Raw genomic sequence first — 19,966 nt, 5'->3', positions numbered from 1 at the left:
AGAAAATTACTTATAAAGCAGCAGAAAAAACAACCATGCCGCCGGTGGGATCCGAACCCATGACCTCCGAATATCGCGTCCGGCGCTCTTCGTCTGAGCTACGGTGACGGCTGTCCAATCTGCTGCTCTCGTGGGTAATTATGTTTATTACGTGTGAGAGAACCTTGAGAGTGTTTACCATAGCAGTGGACATAGCACGTCCTGTAATACCGCGAGAGTGTGACGTGGAACATCGTCTAACGGCGTGGGCGGAAGCTGTGTATATATATAGATATATATATATATTAGCAGACAAAGTTAAGTATATGAGGGGCTCGTTTGATCTATGAAGGGTGCCAACAGTCACCGAAACCAAGGCGCATAGGGGAATGTTTAATTTTTTTTTTTAATGGGTACTGCTGATCAGTGGGATAATATTAATACTTCGAGTAATCTATCGCTTAATGAAAATTACTTATAAAGCAGCAGAAAAAACAACCATGCCGCTGGTGGGATCCGCACCCACGACTTCCGAATATATATATATATATATATATATATATATATTAAGGAAGACAGTCACCGAAACCAAGGTGCATAGGAGAACGTTTCTATTTTTTTTTAAATATCTAGTGCCAATCAATTAGCTTTTTAAAGAAAATTACTTATAAAGCAACAGAAAAAACAACCATGCCGCCGGTGGGATCCGAACCCACGACCTCCGAATATCGCGTCCGGTGCTCTTACCAACTGAGCTACGGCGACGGCAATCCAAACTAATGCTTTCGTGGATATTTACGTTTTGCGTGTAAGCGAACCTTGAGAGTGTTCACCAGCGCCACCCTCGTCCATAGCGGTGGAGGTAGCACGTCCTGTAATACCGCAAGTGTGACGTAGAACGTAATCTAACGGCGAGGGCGGAAACTGTGCGAGAGCCCTCTTATAATACCTATGGCATCAAGACTGCCACAACCGAGACCCCCGTTAAGCTATTAGCAACCAAGGCAAATGAAGTGAGGGGCTCGTTTGACAAAAATAAAAAGGAAGGCAACAGTCACCGAAACCAAGGTGCATAGGTGAATGTTTCTATTTTTTTAAATATCTAGTGCCAATCAATTAGTTTTTTAAAGAAAATTACTTATAAAGCAGCAGAAAAAACAACCATGCCGCCGGTGGGATCCCAACCCACGACCTCCGAATATCGCGTCCGGTGCTCTTACCAACTGAGCTACGGCGACGGCTGTACAATCTGCTGCTTTCGTGGGTATTTACGTTTTGCGTGTAAGCGAACCTTGAGAGTGTTCACCAGCGCCACCCTCGTCCATAGCGGTGGACGTAGCACGTCCTGTAATACCGCAAGTGTGGCGTAGAACGTAATCTAACGGCGAGGGCGGAAACTGTGCGAGAGCCCTCTTATGCTACCTATGGCATCAAGACTGCTAGAACCGAGACCCCCGTTAAGCTATTAGCAGACAAGGCAAATGAAGTGAGGGGCTCGTTTGACAAACATATCAAGGAAGACAACAGTCACCGAAACCAAGGTCATAGGGTAATGTTTCTATTTTTTTATATATCTAGTGCCAATCAATTACTTTTTTTAAAGAAAATTACTTATAAAGCAGTAGAAAAACAACTATGCCGCCGGTGGGATTCGAACCCACGACCTCCGAATATAGAATCCGGTGCTCTTACCAACTGAGCTCCGGCGACGGCTGTCCAATCTGCTGTTTTCGTGGGTATTTACGTTTTGCGTGTAAGCGAACCTTGAGAGTGTCCACCAGCGCCACCCTCGTCCATAGCGGTGGACGTAGCACGTCCTGTAATACCGAAAGTGTGACGTAGAACGTAATCTAACGGCGAGGGCGGAAACTGTGCGAGAGCCCTCTTATGCTACCTATGGCATCAAGACTGCCAGAACCGAGATCCCCGTTAAGCTATTAGCAGACAAGGCAAATGAAGTGAGGGGCTTGTTTGACAAACATATTAAGGAAGACAACAGTCACCGAAACCAAGGTGCATAGGGGAATGTTTCTATTTTTTTTAAATATCTAGTTCCGATCAATTAGTTTAAAAAAAACATTACTTTTAAAGCAGTAGAAAAAACAGCAGATTGGACAGTCGTCGCCGTAGCTCAGTTGGTAAGAGCACCGGACGCGATATTCGGAGGTTGTGGGTTCGGATCCCACCGGCGGCATGGTTCTTTTTCTGCTGCTTTATAAGTAATTTTCTTTAAAAAACTAATTCATTGGCACTAGATAAATAAAAAAATAGAAACATTCCCCTATGCACCTTGGTTTCGGTGACTGTTGTCATCCTTAATATGTTTGTCAAACGAGCCCCTCACTTCATTTGCCTTGTCTGCTAATAGCTTAACCGGGGTCTCGGTTCTGGCAATCTTGATGCCATAGGTAGCATAAGAAGGCTCTCGCACAGTTTTCGCCCACGCCGTTACATTACGTTCTACGTCACACTTGCGGTATTACAGGTCGTGCTACATCCACCGCTATGGACGAGGGTGGCGCTGGTGAACACTCTCAAGGTTCGCTTACACGCAAAACATAAATACCCACGAAAGCAGCAGATTGGACAGCCGTCGTCGTAGCTCAGTTGGTAGGAGCACCGGACGCGATATTCGGAGGTAGTGGATTCGGATCCCACCGGCGGCGTGGTTGTTTTTTCTGCTGCTTTAAAGTAATTTAAAAAAAAAACCTTATTGATTGGCACTAGATATTTTAAAAAATAGAAACATTCCCCTATGCACCTTGGTTTCGGTGACTGTCGTTTTCCTTAATATGTACTGTTGTTTTCCTTAGTATGTATGATTGGGCACGGCGGCACTGCGGGGATGCGGTTCGCTCAGAATCCGTTTTCTTTCATCGTGCAGTTCTTCGTTGGCCTGCTGCTTCATGCCTCGGCTGGCAGCACAGGACAGACCAACGCAAACCGGATCACACGATGGGTCTTCGACACAGATTTCCATGTGCCGCGTCATCGACTTCCCTCGGCTACAACGGCATACCACCTGGCCCACCTATCGGAGACAAGCTGCGCAGTGTCTACTGCGCCTGAGCTGACGAGAACGCCACCGCTGGACTGGCCAATATATAGCACCGACGAACGCTCAGCTGGCATTGGGCTCGGCGGCACTGCGGGGATGCGGTTCGCTCAGAATCCGTTTTCTTTCATCGTGCAGTTCTTCGTTGGCCTGCTGCTTCATGCCTCAGCTGGGAGCACAGGACAGACCAACGCAAACCGGATGACACGATGGGTCTTCGACACAGATTTCCATGTGCCGCGTCATCGACTTCCCTCGGCTACAACGGCATACCACCTGGCCCACCTATCGGAGACAAGCTGCGCAGTGTCTACTGCGCCTGAGCTGACGAGAACGCCACCGCTGGACTGGCCAATATATAGCACCGACGAACGCTCAGCTGGCATTGGGCACGGCGGCACTGCGGGGATGCGGTTCGCTCAGAATTCGTTTTCTTTCATCGTGCAGTTCTTCGTTGGCCTGCTGCTTCATGCCTCGGCTGGGAGCACAGGACAGACCAACGCAAACCGGATGACACGATGGGTCTTCGACACAGATTTCCATGTGCCGCGTCATCGACTTCCCTCGGCTACAACGGCATACCACCTGGCCCACCTATCGGAGACAAGCTGCGCAGTGTCTACTGCGCCTGAGCTGACGAGAACGCCACCGCTGGACTGGCCAATATATAGCACCGACGAACGCTCAGCTGGCATTGGGCTCGGCGGCACTGCGGGGATGCGGTTCGCTCAGAATCCGTTTTCTTTCATCGTGCAGTTCTTCGTTGGCCTGCTGCTTCATGCCTCGGCTGGGAGCACAGGACAGACCAACGCAAACCGGATGACACGATGGGTCTTCGACACAGATTTCCATGTGCCGCGTCATCGACTTCCCTCGGCTACAACGGCATACCACCTGGCCCACCTATCGGAGACAAGCTGCGCAGTGTCTACTGCGCCTGAGCTGACGAGAACGCCACCGCTGGACTGGCCAATATATAGCACCGACGAACGCTCAGCTGGCATTGGGCACGGCGGCACTGCGGGGATGCGGTTCGCTCAGAATTCGTTTTCTTTCATCGTGCAGTTCTTCGTTGGCCTGCTGCTTCATGCCTCGGCTGGGAGCACAGGACAGACCAACGCAAACCGGATGACACGATGGGTCTTCGACACAGATTTCCATGTGCCGCGTCATCGACTTCCCTCGGCTACAACGGCATACCACCTGGCCCACCTATCGGAGACAAGCTGCGCAGTGTCTACTGCGCCTGAGCTGACGAGAACGCCACCGCTGGACTGGCCAATATATAGCACCGACGAACGCTCAGCTGGCATTGGGCTCGGCGGCACTGCGGGGATGCGGTTCGCTCAGAATCCGTTTTCTTTCATCGTGCAGTTCTTCGTTGGCCTGCTGCTTCATGCCTCGGCTGGGAGCACAGGACAGACCAACGCAAACCGGATCACACGATGGGTCTTCGACACAGATTTCCATGTGCCGCGTCATCAACTTCCCTCGGCTACAACGGCATACCACCTGGCCCGACTATCGGAGACAAGCTGCGCAGTGTCTACTGCGCCTGAGCTGACGAGAACGCCACTGCTGGACTGGCCAATATATAGCACCGACGAACGCTCAGCTGGCATTGGGCTCGGCGGCACTGCGGGGATGCGGTTCGCTCAGAATTCGTTTTCTTTCATCGTGCAGTTCTTCGTTAGCCTGCTGCTTCATGCCTCGGCTGGGAGCACAGGACAGACCAACGCAAACCGGATCACACGATGGGTCTTCGACACAGATTTCCATGTGCCGCGTCATCGACTTCCCTCGGCTACAACGGCATACTACCTGGCCCACCTATCGGAGACAAGCTGCGCAGTGTCTACTGCGCCTGAGCTGACGAGAACGCCACTGCTGGACTGGCCAATATATAGCACCGACGAACGCTCAGCTGGCATTGGGCTCGGCGGCACTGCGGGGATGCGGTTCGCTCAGAATTCGTTTTCTTTCATCGTGCAGTTCTTCGTTGGCCTGCTGCTTCATGCCTCGGCTGGGAGCACAGGACAGACCAACGCAAACCGGATCACACGATGGGTCTTCGACACAGATTTCCATGTGCCGCGTCATCAACTTCCCTCGGCTACAACGGCATACCACCTGGCCCGACTATCGGAGACAAGCTGCGCAGTGTCTACTGCGCCTGAGCTGACGAGAACGCCACTGCTGGACTGGCCAATATATAGCACCGACGAACGCTCAGCTGGCATTGGGCTCGGCGGCACTGCGGGGATGCGGTTCGCTCAGAATCCGTTTTCTTTCATCGTGCAGGTGAGGAAACACTACGGAAAATGTTTTTGTTCAAGTGACCCATGTTTGATAGTGCTGCCGTGCCCGCGGCTACTGAGCTTTGTGTTTTGCATGACGTCATGTTTGCGAAAGCTACTGCTGCTCGGAGGAGATATAGAAACAAACCCGGGTCCGGATATGGCTCAAATAACCAAGCAACTTAAGGAAATAGCTTCAGACATTAAGGACATAAAGGAAAACAAGCTGGACGATATAGAAAAAAAACCAGATGCACTTACCCGACTTGAGAATTCTGTTGCCTCCTTCCATCAGCAGCTAGCCAATATGGACTTTGTAATCAAAAACTAGAAAAGAAAATTGATGACCTGGATAACCGCAGTAGACGATCAAACCTGATCATATACGGCTTACCTGAAAATGATAGTGAAACCAATGATTCTCTTGAAAGCACTGTCAACAAAGAAATAATACAAGACACCCTAGAGCTAGACCCGGTTGCTATTGAACGAATACATCGTTTAGGAAGACCAGGACCCGATAAAACACGGCCGGTCATTTTTAAACTTCTTGATACAAAACAGAAATCCACAATACTGAAAAACTGTCACAAGCTAAAGGAAACGGAATACTTGATTGGCGAAGATTTTTCACCAAAAATACGAGAACTGCGCAAGAAGTTGTGGGAAAAGGCTAAGCCACACCGTGACAAACGTGAGAAGGTTTCAATGGCATTTGATAAACTTTACATCAACAGCCGCATATTTGTATGGGATGACGAAAGAAATGACATAGTTCCATTAGAAAAAAACTACGATCTAAGCCGGCCGCCGTCGCAGAACACCCGACGCAGGGTGCAATCAAGGACTTAACAATACTAAACATAAATGCCCGAAGTATCCTCAACAAAACTGATCACCTTGAGTACTTACTACTAGAGCACGATACCGATATAGTAGGCATCACCGAAACGTGGCTGACGGCAAACATTTCGAATGACGAAATCACCCCTCCAAACTATTCAGTAATACGTAAAGATCGCCAGACACGTGGCGGAGGCGTAGCGCTACTAATAAAACAACACTTTTCCTTTGTCATCCTCCCAGATGTAGAATAAGCCGAGGCCATATTTTGTAAGCTAGAAGCCCATGGTGCTCATATTGTCATAGGTTGTGTTTATCGTAGCCCTTCTTCAGGGCACGAGAGAATAAAAATAATTCAAGAGTTCATGCAACGTCACATTCGCAATCCCAATACTCGAGTTATACTCATGGGTGATTTTAATCTACCTGAGATGGATTGGACAAATATGCACCTCTCATCCCCTGCAACTTATGCGATCGTCGATTTAATGTTGAACTTTAACCTTCGCCAAACTGTATCATGTGCAACACGGACGCAAGATACAACGGAAACAATACTTGATCTTATATTTCTCAGCGATAATTTCCCCTAGACCAGTCCCAGACTGACATCATCAAAGGGATGTCTGACCATGATATTCCCATATGCGTACTACCGCTGGGGATCATTATCACGCCTCGAACTGAATTAACAACGGTGCGTAATTTTGACAAAGCTGACGATGCTAGCATACTCACTTATCTCGAACATGAATTTCATTCCTTTTCCGCACTTTCATGCAATACAGATACAGATATCAATGCTCTCTGGCTTAAGTTTAAGAACACTGTAGGTCACTCATTTTGTACCGCTGTTAACAAAACGCCCTCGAACAAAAAATCCTTGGATTACACGTGAGGTTCTTCATGCAAAACGACGAGTTAAACGGCTCAGGCAGAACATGAAATCCCAAGGAGTAACCGCACTTGAAACAAGTAAACTGACGCATGCTACTTCAGACTTTAAGCAAAAAGCAAAAATATCCAAACAACGCTACTTTCAGGTTACACTTCCTAATTTCCTCACGAAAAATCCGCGACGGTTCTGGAAACATTTTAGCACCAACAGAAATAATACTTCACACTTGCCAGTTGAAGAAAAGATTAAAAAAGCAAATGCTTATAATGATTACTTAATAATAATAATTGGTTTTTTGGGGAAAGGAAATGCCGCAGTATCTGTCTCATATATCTTTGGACACCTGAACCGCGCCGTAAGGGAAGGGATAAAGGAGGGAGTGAAAGAAGAAAGGAAGAATAGGTGCCGTAGTGGAGGGCTCCGGAATAATTTCGACCACCTGGATCTGTCCCCTCACCTCTTTAATTTCATTTCTCCATTCTGCCTGCTGTCCTTTATTTCCGCTGCCCCAGCTCAGGTGCTTCAGTATCGATGGCAGATGCCGGGGCTAGCAAAAATCTTTTCCTTCCTTTTTACTATTATTATTATTATTATTTTTTAAATAAAACCACTACCACCACCACCATCTTTAACGTGCACTGACATAATGATTACTTTCGTTCAGTGTTTACTGTAGATAACTGTGTTATACCCAGAGCAGAATTATGCAGTGGTTCGGAAATTGGTCCCCTTAGCATTACCGACGCTGGTGTTTTCAATCTTCTGCTCGGTCTGGACAGTAAAAAAGCAAGTGGCCCAGATGAAATTCCAAACGCCTTTTTAAAACGATATGCCGAACCCTGCAGCAGGTACCTAGGTCTAATCTACCGTAAATCCCTTGCCACTTGCAGACTACCAGACGACTGGAAAATCGCCAAGGTATTGCCGATCCATTAATCAGGCAATACTTATTTGGTTTCCAACTTCAGGCCGATATCACTCACTAGTACCGCATGTAAAATACTAGAACATATAATTTCAAAGCACCTAACAGAGTTTCTAGAGTGCAATAACCTATTGTCGCCTCATCAGCATGGATTTCGCCGCGGCTTATCAACAGTTACTCAATTAACAGAAGTTGTGCATGACCTAGCTTTAAGTATTGACAAGAACAGCCAAACTGACATCATATTACTAGACTTTGCTAAAGCCTTCGACCGCGTATGCCATTCCAAACTAATCGTAAAACTACGGGGTTACATCGGTGATGGGGAACTTTTGGCTTGGATTGAAGATTTCTTGTGGCAAAGTTCCCAACTCGTTTTGTATAATAACATTCAATCTGAAACGGTACCAGTCACATCCGGAGTTCCTCAAGGGTCTGTCCTTGGGCCACTGCTGTTTCTTATATTTATTAATGACATTACCACCGACATTACCTGTAACATCAAACTCTTTGCAGACGATTGCATAATTTACAGAGAAATCAGAAGCCATCAAGATCATGCCATACTTAACAGATCATTGCAAAAACTTTCGGACTGGTGTAGTGATTGGCAAATGTCAATTAACAAAGTGAAATCTGTAGAAATTGCAGTAACTAGAAAAAAGCAACCATCAAATTTCTTGTACAAAATCAATGGTACTCCACTGGCCTTCGTCAATGAACACAAATACTTAGGAGTTACATTAACTAACGATCTTAGATGGGGCAAACACATTGACAACATTACTTCAACTGCATTACGAAAACTGTTCTTTCTTAAAAGGTGTATCCGTCTTGCGCCAACACAAACTAAACTTTTAGCTTATAAAACGTTTGTTAGGCCTGTACTAGAATATGCTAACACTGTTTGGTTTCCTCAGTCTGTAACCAATATTTCGCGACTTGAAAGAATTCAACGTAAAGCAGTGAGGTTTATTCACAACAGGTACAAAAAAAACGACTCACGAACACAACTAGCTGAAATCTCCAGGCTTGAAACGCTGTCAACAAGGGCAAAGCGCGCGCGACTAAAATTTCTTTATCAGCTCCTTAATAATAATTTTAAGATCGATTCATCAAAGTACATTTCACTGTCACTAAAACGTGCATTAAGAAACCAGCACGCGTATACGCTAACTGAATATCCTTATCACAGTGACACCTTCAAAAATTCTTTCTTCCCGCTTGTAACAAGAGAATGGAACCGTCTAGACGAATCCATAACTAACGCCGATTTATTTTCAAATTTTTGTACCGAACTAGAAGCCGTGTTTTAAAACTAGAGGAGTGGTTAGAAAGATTTTTTCTGCATTTTTGTCTATTTTATGGAGTACACGACGTGTTGTGCCCATGTTGATGTTCATGTTTGTTGTGCCCATGTTACTGCTCATGTTTTCGAGCGAGCATGTTTTTTTCTTCAGTTACTTGAGCAAATATGTCAACTTATTTTGAGTTTTTTTTTTTGTGATATGAACTGTCTAATTTATAGCTGTCTTTCGCACAGCCGCTTTTAGAAATGTTATCCTCTGCTGTGATACGTGTTATGCCCACCTGCTAAGGTCTCAGCTAGAGACTGGCAGTATTTCAAATAAATAAACGAGCCCCTCACTTCAATTGCCTTGTCTGCAAATAGCTTAACGGTGGTCACGGTTCTGGAAGTCTTGATGCCATAGGTAGCATAAGAGGGCTCTCGCACTGTTTCCGCCCTCGTCGTTAGATTACGTTCTACGTCACACTTGCGGCATCACAGGACGTGCTACGTCCACCGCTATGGACGAGGGTGGCGCTGGTGGACACTCTCAAGGTTCGCTTACACGCAAAACGTAAATACCCACGAAAACAGCAGATTGGACAGCCGTCGCCGTAGCTCAGTTGGTAAGAGCACCGGACGCGATATTCGGAGGTCGTGGGTTCGGATCCCACCGGCGGCATGGTTGTTTTTTCTGCTGCTTTATAAGTAATTTTCTTTAAAAAATTAATTGATTGGCACTAGATATTTAAAAAAAATAGAAACATTCCCCTATGCAACTTGGTTTCGGTGACTGTTGTCTTCCTTAATATGTTTGTCAAACGAGCCCCTCACTTCATTTGCCTTGTCTGCTAATAGCTTAACGGGTGTCTCGGTTCTGGCAGTCTTGATGCCATAGGTAGCATAAGAGGGCTCTCACACAGTTTCCGCCCTCGCCGTTAGATTACGTTCTACGTCACACTTGCGGTATTACAGGACATGCTACGTCCACCGCTATGGATGAGGGTGGCGGTGGTGAACACTCTCAAGGTTCGCTTACACGGAAAACGTAAATACCCACGAAAGCAGCAGATTGGACAGCCGTCGCCGTAGCTCAGTTGGTAAGAGCACCGGACGCGATATTCGGAGGTCGTGGGTTCGGATCCCACCGGCGGCATGGTTGTTTTTTCTGCTGCTTTATAAGTAATTTTCTTTAAACAATTTATTAATCTAAGAATTATTATCCTACTGATAAGCATAACACATTAAAAAAAAATTAACGTTCCCCTATGCACCTTGGTTTCGGTGACTGTTGGCTCCCTTCATAAATATATATGTATATATATATATATATATATATATATATATATATATATATATATATATATATATATATATATATATATATATATATAGTCATATTCTTTTCAACGTGATATTTGCTGAACAAGCTGCTGGGCAATGCCGCCAAATGGGAGTGCTGGAACAGCAGATACTTATTCTCTAGACGCTGACTAAACTGCTGAATCAAGTAACAATTAGCGGTGGTCATGGCGGCCCAATGAACTCGAAGTTGCACCAAATGATCGCTACTTAACAGTCTAATACTTTGCCACAATAAGTTATCTGTTCTGGGCTCGGAGTACGTCATGAAAAATGCAGTATGTTGGTTCCACATAAGAACAACCATAGTGTGGCTAGCTACCTCCAAAATTTATTCAATAGTTTTATGTGCTATTGCCTGTGGTTAAAATAGAGGGTCTCTGCTGTTTTGACCTGCTTTGATTCTGAATAATTTAAATATACTAACAATAGGTGCGTAAGTTATTCGAGTGAAATTAGGGGTACTTTAGTCTGCACCTTTCTATTTTTGTCCGTTTCAAAAGGGCAGTCTTTTAGTAAATTTTAAGCGAAAGTTTCACTACGGGAGCTCGGTCTTCCATCGAAAACCCTGCTGAGTTAGAGGTGAAAGCATAGTAGAGCCATGGTGAATAGCCGGGTGCTACACTAAGGCGGTCCATAGGCTTAGAGGTCAGACAAAGGTTGATGTTGGCCCACCCCAATCTCAAGGTCAAGTCATGGTCAGAGTGAAAGCTGGACCTTGGGGTGGCCTTGGTGTGACGTCACGGCGTGACGCCACGAGTCAGCCACGTGTTGCGCGGCGCCTATATGAGCGCGTGGTCGCCGTGTCCTGGTGACAGTTGGCAATGGATGAGGAGGGAGAACACCCCGCTCTAGTCGCTAGGCGGCTCGCTAGGCTTAAGCGCCAACGTGAAGCCGAGAAAAGGAAGCATGCGGCAGAGAACGACGAGGAGCGGGAACGGCGTTTGCTAAGCGGCGGTTGGAGGCAGCGGAAACGCGTCGGCGCTTTCGCTTAAACACCAGGTGTAAGCCAAGTTCAACCATCAGCAACTTTTGTCAAACGTAGCCCAGGCGACTTTTTGTGTGCCAAAAGAAAAAAGTGTGCCACAGCTGTCATAACCGCAAATCATGCTTTACGCACATATGCCTGTTGAGGTTAGCAAGGTCATGTTCATATGACTTGTGGATAGCCAGATAAGGTAGCCGAAATTTCAGAAAAACACAGAACAACAAAACTTTTAATGAGAATTAAAAAAAGCCATTTTTGATCTTCAGAACGTGTTGCCACTATTGCAGTTTTAGACCCTCCAATAAGACCCTTGCTCAAGGCTTGGCACATCACGTAGACAGCAGCAAACTAAGCGTTTTGACAGAATTGCCTGTGCGATTGGCTTTGATAACTTATAATGTGTCTACTTAGGGCAGGTAGTGACCGCTCATCCGAATCATGAGAGGGAAATAACTATAAGAATAAGAGTAGGGTGGGACGCATATGGTAGGTTTTCTGAGATTATGAAAGATAGTTTACCTACATCTTTTAAGAGAAAAGTATACAACAGGTTTATTTTAAAAATACTCACCTATGGGGCAGAAACGTTGAGGCTAACGAAAAGGGTTCAGCTTGAATTAAGGACAACGCAGTGAGCTTTGGAAAGAAAACTTATAGGTTTAGCGTTAAGAGACCGGAAGCAGGCAGAGTGGGTGAGAGAACAAACGTGTGTTAATGACCTCCTAGTCAAAATCAAGGGTAAGAAATGGGCTTGGGCAGGGCATGTAATGCGAATGCGAGATAACCGCTGGTCCTTAAGGGTAACGGAGTGGATTCCAAGAGAAGGCGAGCGTAGCGGGAGGCGGCAGAAGGTTATGTGGGCGGATAAGATTAAGCAGTTTGCGGCGACAAGGTAGCCGCAGCTGACAAGCGACACAGTTAAGTAGAGAGGCACGAGAGAGGTCTTTGCCTTGCAGTGGGCGTAGTCAGGCTCACGGTGATTAGGGTGCATTGTGTCCCGTAGTTGCGCAAGAGATTTGAGGGACGCCTTAGCGGAGGACTCGGAGATTAATTTCGGCCGCCTGGAGTTCGTTTACGTGCACTGACATCGCACAGCGAAGGGGCGTTTTAGGCATTTCGTTTGCACTGAAATGCAACCGGGATTCGACTCCCGGAACATTGGTTATTGAAGTGGAAGTTAAGTATACCGAACTTGGCAATCTCAAGGGAGAGACATGTCATGTCGCAACTCTTCGGTTAATATCGCCAATTACTTATTCAAGGGACATAGTACCTGGTGTTTTAGCGAACACTTTAGATGTTATTCAAAAATAGAGTTTTCGGGGTAAAGATATGGCTTTTGTGGCATAGTAATAGCAGTACTGGCGGACACCAGAAAACCGGTGTATCGTCTTAAGTATTATGCTTTAACTAATTTTGATAATTATCTTTTAACTACTTCAATTAAGCGCCTAGTTGCAAATAAATATTAGCAACCTGTCGTTAATCATAGCCTTATCAGTTTTTAGAATTTCGAAAAGGCGATTGCCGTTGGTGCTGTGGCCTGACAAAATTTGGCTTTTTCGTTTAGTTACGCGCTTTGGAAGGATTTCTTGGCCTGCATGCTTTCGAAAGCGAATGCATTTTCGCACGATGCAGCCAAATTTTGTCGAGCCTCAGCGGCGACAGTAATAGCGTTCTCGAAATTATAAAAACTGATATGGCTATTCGCAATGCAGGCTACAAATATATAATTGAACTGAGCTGCTTAACTCAGCTAGTTACAAAGGTAATTATTAAAAATTGGTTATACTGCATGCTTATCAGTTGAGACGATTCACCAATTTTCTGGCGTCCGCCATCACTGGCAATACTATGCTGCAAAATCTATATTTTTAGACAAAAATCCTATTTTTGAACATTTTCTGAAGTGTTCGTTCGAACACCCGGTATGTCACCACAGAGCTCCGTCTACCGCAAAGATGTCTCACTAGAGAAGTACCGAATGCCCGGGCTGGGCAAGTAGTCCATCTCTCTAGATTTCACACGGCTGTCAGATTTCAGAAGCTGCCTCAAAACAGTGACTTCTAGGTCGATCACTCTGCGAAAACTTGGTTTCTTTGTAATTTGCAAGAGCATAATGTCTCAGCTAATATGCTACGAAAGTGAATGTCAACAATCGCCATGGAGGCTCGGCTCCAAGTGAGAGAGAACAAGGGAAAATCTGCACGTTCTGTGTTGTTGGCGCAGCGACGAGGACTGGGATCATTTTTTAACGTAGCCATCCTTTCCCTCACTTTTTGAAAAGACAAGGCGGGTGCCGACCACGGACAAAAAGAAAGCTTCGCAGGAGCACGTTTCCACGTCGTAGCCGGCCTTGAAGTCCCGCGGGAAGCGTGCTCCAAGTTCGTTATGTCGATATCGCCTGCAGGCCCTACCTCCAATCGAAACCTGCGCAGCAGTGGGGAGATTTGTTGATGACGGAGCCCAACGCATACTTTGAGGCGATCGTGGGGCGTATGGGAAGCGTCCGCGAGCGCTAAGACACAGGAGTGTGATTAGGAGCCAATGACGCCTCACCGTCACGCATACTGCACTAAGAGGTCAACCATGCATCCAAAGCACGAGAACCTCGCAGCCTGTACTTGGAAGTCCCTTACCCTTCGTCTTACATGGCGGCCAAAATACGTATAATGTGCTTTTAGCGGCTTTCTTTCAGGCTGCGGTTCAAAATATTGCGTCTGGATTGGAAATTGTTTTGAATATTTTGCTCATTTCGCTACTCATTTATTTTCCCGCTATTTCCCGCATTCTACACTAGCCGCGAACAAGGAGCCTCCTCAGACCTACATGCTGTGCCGAGCCTTGCGCAAGGCTCTCAGTGGAGGGGCTGCAAATTCTTTTTTGAAGCTTGGAAAAAATCCACCTTGGCGCAAATAAATTCACATAGAAAAAACAAGAGACAAGAGGACAACGGACAGGCGCTTTGTCTTCTTGTTTCTTTTGTTTTGTCTGTGTGAATTTATTTGCGCCAAGGTAGGTTTTTTTCCGAGCTTCAAAAAATGCTAAACCAACTAGCCCAGCAACATTCCTTACTGCAAATTCTTCCATGTCAACATTATGAAACACGCTCTTTGATCTTTATGAACGTTGGTATACAGCTGAATAGTGGACAAAGTTTAAAAGAAAGATCTCAAATTTTTTAAATTGTCGTTATAAGTTATCATTGCACTGCGTTTTCCCAACTTTGCGCAACCATGTCTCCTTTTCAATAAATAATATATGGATATGACTTTGTTAGGTTCAACACGCATGCCTGTGTAAAACAGAGTAAAATTAAGGCAACTCTTGCGCACTGCTTTCTTGAGACACCAACCCCTAAAGCAGAAAAAAAATTTGCCATAGCTATGTTTGACAATATTATATAACAAAGAATTGCCTCTTGAAACCGAGAAAGATAACAAAGTGCGCACTAAAGTATCCATAGTTTCAATCTAAAGAATTTAAGATACCTATTGGATCACAACAAATGCTGGCCAGAACAGCGTGGCACGCCACCTCTTCGTGGTCTTTCGCTAGTTAAAAAAAAAAACTTTCGGAAACAAAACCAATTGTAGAAGTCTTTGTTCTTGTCATCAGCCAACGACATATAAATATACCAAGAAAACTTACGAGGTTACAAGCCACCCTTTGGATGATCTTCTACGGAAGTACTCAATAACAACCAAAACTGGTCAGGAAAATACGGTGTGGTGCGACGAAGCTGATGGCCCTAGTCCTACAGATGATTTCTACAGAAGACCGGTGCATTACGGGCAAGTCGAATCCCACCCGCCGTAAAAGTTACGATTGCGCATTTAGTGCTACAGCTGCGAACGACCTTTTTTTAGAGAAATCTTCGCGCGAAAGGAAAGAGAACTGCGACATTTTCGTGTGCACGGCGACGAGGAGCTGCTACAAGAGTACCGTCGTCCGCAGACCTGTCTTGAGCGCTCGAACTACGTGCCGTCTGCGCTCCGGAGCACGCAGAATGACGCCTAGCGGCAGATCCTGGTTCGAGATTGCGCATCATTTAGTATCGTCTTTGCATAAGACACAGGCTCTGTCGAACCAGGATCTGCCGCTAGGCGTCATTCTGCGTGCTCCGGAGCGCAGACGGCACGTAGTTCGAGCGCTCAAGACAGGTCTGTGGACGACTGTACAATATGTAAAAGAACATTGTAGATATAACCTTACTGGCTTAGAGCGTTAATCAGCGATAGCTGAGCTTTGATTTACCCATTCAGCCCGGCAATTGGCCGTGGAATATAGACGTGGATGAAGACTACGATTTCCAAAGCACTGTGCGAGAGGCTGGCAGTTTAACACGTGGACGGAAAAGCTGCGGTGATTGCCAAGTGGTCTAAAGCAGCGACAAGGAAATTTGATCTTGCGTGCCGCCGCGCGTTCGAATCCCGCTTCCTCTCGAGGCCGTAAGTTTGCTAAGCTATCAATCTTCTACACTCTCGGTAGGACATACTTCGGGCGCCGAGTTTTCGTTCACCAGAACCTCCCAAGTGACCAGGCCACCCGTCGCCTCCCACCCTTTCTCTCTTTCCTCTCTCCCCTAAATGCGGAGGGAGCGATTTTCCTCTTTCCGGATGGCAATCAACGCATACGGTTGGCAGGTGGTGGAAATTTATTTTAACTATTTGGTTACGTTTAATCAGTTCACTAATTAACAAGAGGTCCTACGGCTGCTGCTGTTGATTGTGTAGTAGAATGCAGGGCTATATGGCTAAACCTATCCTATACGTGCTTTCGCTGCAAAGCATTTGAAAAGCAAATCGATACAAGTTGCACTTACATGTAGTTAACGATATTCGTAAACTCCATGTTATCCCCTGACACATTTTGCCTTTGGCTGAATCATTGCACTTTCCGCGAGCCAACACATGATAATAATGCCGTTGCCTGTGTCTCCAACGAGGACCACCCCACATTTCGGCTCAGCAAAACTGCACAGGAACTGCAGAGCACATACTCTTCACAATCACTACATGATGCACAACATGCTCAAAGACCGCATGCATTTGCGGTAGCAGTACTAAGCGTCCTCTGAAGCACAAATATGAAAAATGGAAACAGCTGCTCTGGTCAAACGCGTTAACGGGAAAACACAGCCGTTCTCTCAGTTCTTTGTTCTTTCGTAGAAGCTTCTCTTCTCGTAGCTTCTTGTAGAAGCTTCTGTCGTAGAAGCTTCACAAGTCGTCATTGGCACCTGTAATGGCTCACGCACTTTTGATAGGAAAGCTAAGACTGCGCGAATAGGACGAGGACAATAAGCCAAGGAACAATTACGACACGATAAGCGCAAGCTGCCAATGTTTAATCATGGTAGCTAAATCACAGAATATATAATTAAGGAACCCAAACGCCCAATTTATAAACAGTTGGCGGTCTGCCCCCGTGGTGTATTATTCGTGGCTTTTTCTCCGACCCTGGCCGCATTCTAGCAGTCTTCACTTTTCTCTGTACGAATCAGTTAGCACGCAAGACAGATCTATTAAATTGTTTATGATAGATTAGATTTGATACATTTTTTTTACATTTTGTTGCACGCGCAGCTCTAAAGGCTATCAAAATAACAACCGACTAGAAGCTGTCTCGGCTCCAACGCCCCCATCCACCCTTCTAATTCCAGCAACCCGCCGCGGTGGCTCAGTGGTTAGGGCGCTCGACTACTGATCCGGAGTTCCCGGGTTCGAACCCGACCGCGGCGGCTGCGTTTTTATGGAGGAAAAACGCTAAGGCGCCCGTGTGCTGTGCGATGTCGGTGCACGTTAAAGATCCCCAGGTGGTCGAAATTATTCCGGAGCCCTCCACTACGGCACCTCTCTCTTCCTTTCTTTCACTCCCTCCTTTATCCCTTCTCTTACGGCGCGGTTCAGTTGTCCAACGATATATGAGACAGATACTGCGCCATTTCCTTTCCCCCAAAACCAATTATTATTATTAACAGCGCCATCCCCCCCTTGCAATAAGAGATTTATTAATTAATTCGTTTTATTCGCTATTAATGCTGGTTCTAAATTTACCCAGTAGACATGGCTGCATCTACTGCTTTTTTTTATTAGTGGAATCCTTAATTTAGGCACCGCTTCCCCCCCTCCCTCACTAAAAATAAAAAGCAGGCATGTATGGTAGCTTCCGTACAGGCGTTCGCGGCTACAGCGCACCAGCGAAATATTTTCCTCTCGCAGGTACAACAACTACGAGCACGACCCGCTGGCTGTGTGTGACGCATGCAATCCCAAGTACAACGCCGAGAACGCTCTGTCTGCTAGGAGCGACCTCAACCCTTCGGTGGGCAGGTACCCGTTCCTCGAGATGGGACAGCGCCCGCATGGAGGCACCGACGCAAAGGTACACCGAATCGCATTTCTGCTCTCTCAAGGAGCCCCGCCGCGGTGGCTCAGTGGTTAGGGCGCTCGACTACTGATCCGGAGTTCCCGGGTTCGAACCCGACCGCGGCGGCTGCGTTTTTATGGAGGAAAAACGCTAAGGCGCCCGTGTGCTGTGCGATGTCAGTGCACGTTAAAGATCCCCAGGTGGTCGAAATTATTCCGGAGCCCTCCACTACGGACCTATTTGTTCCTCTCTTCTTTCACTCCCTCCTTTATCCCTTCCCTTACGGCGCGGTTCAGGTGTCCAACGATATATGAGACAGATACTGCGCCATTTCCTTTCCACCAAAAACCAATTATTATTATTATTATTACTCTCAAGGATGCAGCTCCTCATCTTGCGGTCTTTTCTCGCTGCCCATGTGACAGATTTCTGCACTGTGACTTTCGCTGAGAAGCATTTCGAATGCTAACAGAAATAGTGAAACACACCAAAGCCAGATGATAAATGAGTGGCGTGCTCTTAATTTAGGAAGTGAAAAAAAAAAATATTAGAAAACTTTTTGGGTTAAAAGTAGGACCAGTCTACGGCGCCATACAAGTAATAGAAGCGAATGCTTTACATGGTACTCACATCCGTTCTCACAGATCTATCTGCCAGTAGGTGGCGCTGCTTAACCTTAAGAAGTAGTGGAAGAATAAAAGTATCTTGGGGCGGGGATAAATAAAGGTGCTGAGTATCTGACAGAGCATGAAAAATATGCAACGAATAAAGCTAGTAGGAATGCAGATGTCATGAAAAATAGGGCACTGTTGAATTACAACAGGTATCAAGTGGTAAGAGGTGTCTGGAAAAGGATAATGGTTCCTAGCCTGACTTTCGGCAATGCGGTCCTGAGCATGAGACCAGGTGTTCAAGCAAGGTTAGAAATCAAACAACGCGGCGTATGGAGGCTACCTTTGGGAGAACATGGCAATACATTAAATCAGGGGGTACAGAGCGTAATGGGATGGGCGGCGTTCGAGAGCAGAGAAGCTAGCAGTATGATAGCATTTGAGGAACGATTGAGAAAGATGGAGGAAAAGCAGTGGGCAAGGAGCGTTTTCAGATACCTCTATATAAAAAATGTTGACACGAAATGGAGAAAGCGAACTAGAAAATTGACAAGCAAATATCTGGACAGCAGTAGGGGAGCAAATCAGCAATTATCGGTTAAGAAAAAGGGTAAAGAAACAGAGAGAGCACTGCCGAAAACAGGGATGCTGACGAAATCAGCACTGGTTTTTCCTCCATAAATACGCGACCGTGTGCTGTGCGATGTCAATGCACGTTAAATATCCCGAGGTGGTCAAAATTATTCCGTATCCCTCCACTACGGCACCTCTTTCTTCATTTCTTCTTTCAATCCATCCTTTATCCCTTCCCTTAGGCGCGGTTCAGGTGTCCGCCGATATATCAAAGATATTGCGCCTTTTCCTTTCCCGAAAAACTAATAATAATAATAATAATAATAATAATAATAATAATAATAATAATAATAATAATAATAATAATAATAATAATAATAATAATAATAATAATCAATCTTTATTTTTCGGTGCCCAGGAACAACCCAAATGTCTTGGTGCTGGTACACCATTCACACGCACAAAATGTAAATTTATTTCACCACGAAGGAAGACACTCAGGGGAGGTTATGCAGCAGTCAAGGCGACAGAAAAAAAAGATATATAAACTGGGCGTGACAGCAAGCATGAAGCAAAAAAGCGAAAACAAGAAAACAGCGAGAACAGCGGTAAATGAAAACAGCTTGAACAGGCAACATACATATAAATAACTAATGAAACAATAAACAAAGAGAATGAACACAAGAACGACTGATAACAGCCAAGTACAGCATATAGCAAAATACAAACAAGAATAAAGCCAATACTAATATGAACGAATATGAAACCTCTGAAATAC

The 19,966-nt window shown here is 45.7% G+C and overlaps 1 protein-coding gene across 3 annotated transcripts in view; it reads left to right on the top strand.

The window, feature by feature from the left end:
* LOC144104000 (putative phospholipase B-like 2) overlaps positions 1-19,966 on the top strand; it is a 171,130-nt gene that overhangs the window by 142,792 nt on the left and 8,372 nt on the right. For all 3 annotated transcript variants that reach the window (XM_077636770.1, XM_077636768.1, XM_077636769.1), the window contains one exon: positions 17,857-18,019. In XM_077636770.1, coding sequence (XP_077492896.1) covers positions 17,857-18,019 — 163 coding nt within the window. The remainder of the gene's footprint in view (positions 1-17,856; positions 18,020-19,966) is intronic.

This window comes from Amblyomma americanum, chromosome 9 (assembly GCF_052857255.1).
Source record: "Amblyomma americanum isolate KBUSLIRL-KWMA chromosome 9, ASM5285725v1, whole genome shotgun sequence".
In the NCBI taxonomy this organism is placed as follows: Eukaryota; Metazoa; Arthropoda; class Arachnida; order Ixodida; family Ixodidae; genus Amblyomma; species Amblyomma americanum.
Note: the sequence above shows the minus strand (reverse complement) of the source record. Positions and strands in the feature narration are given on the sequence as shown.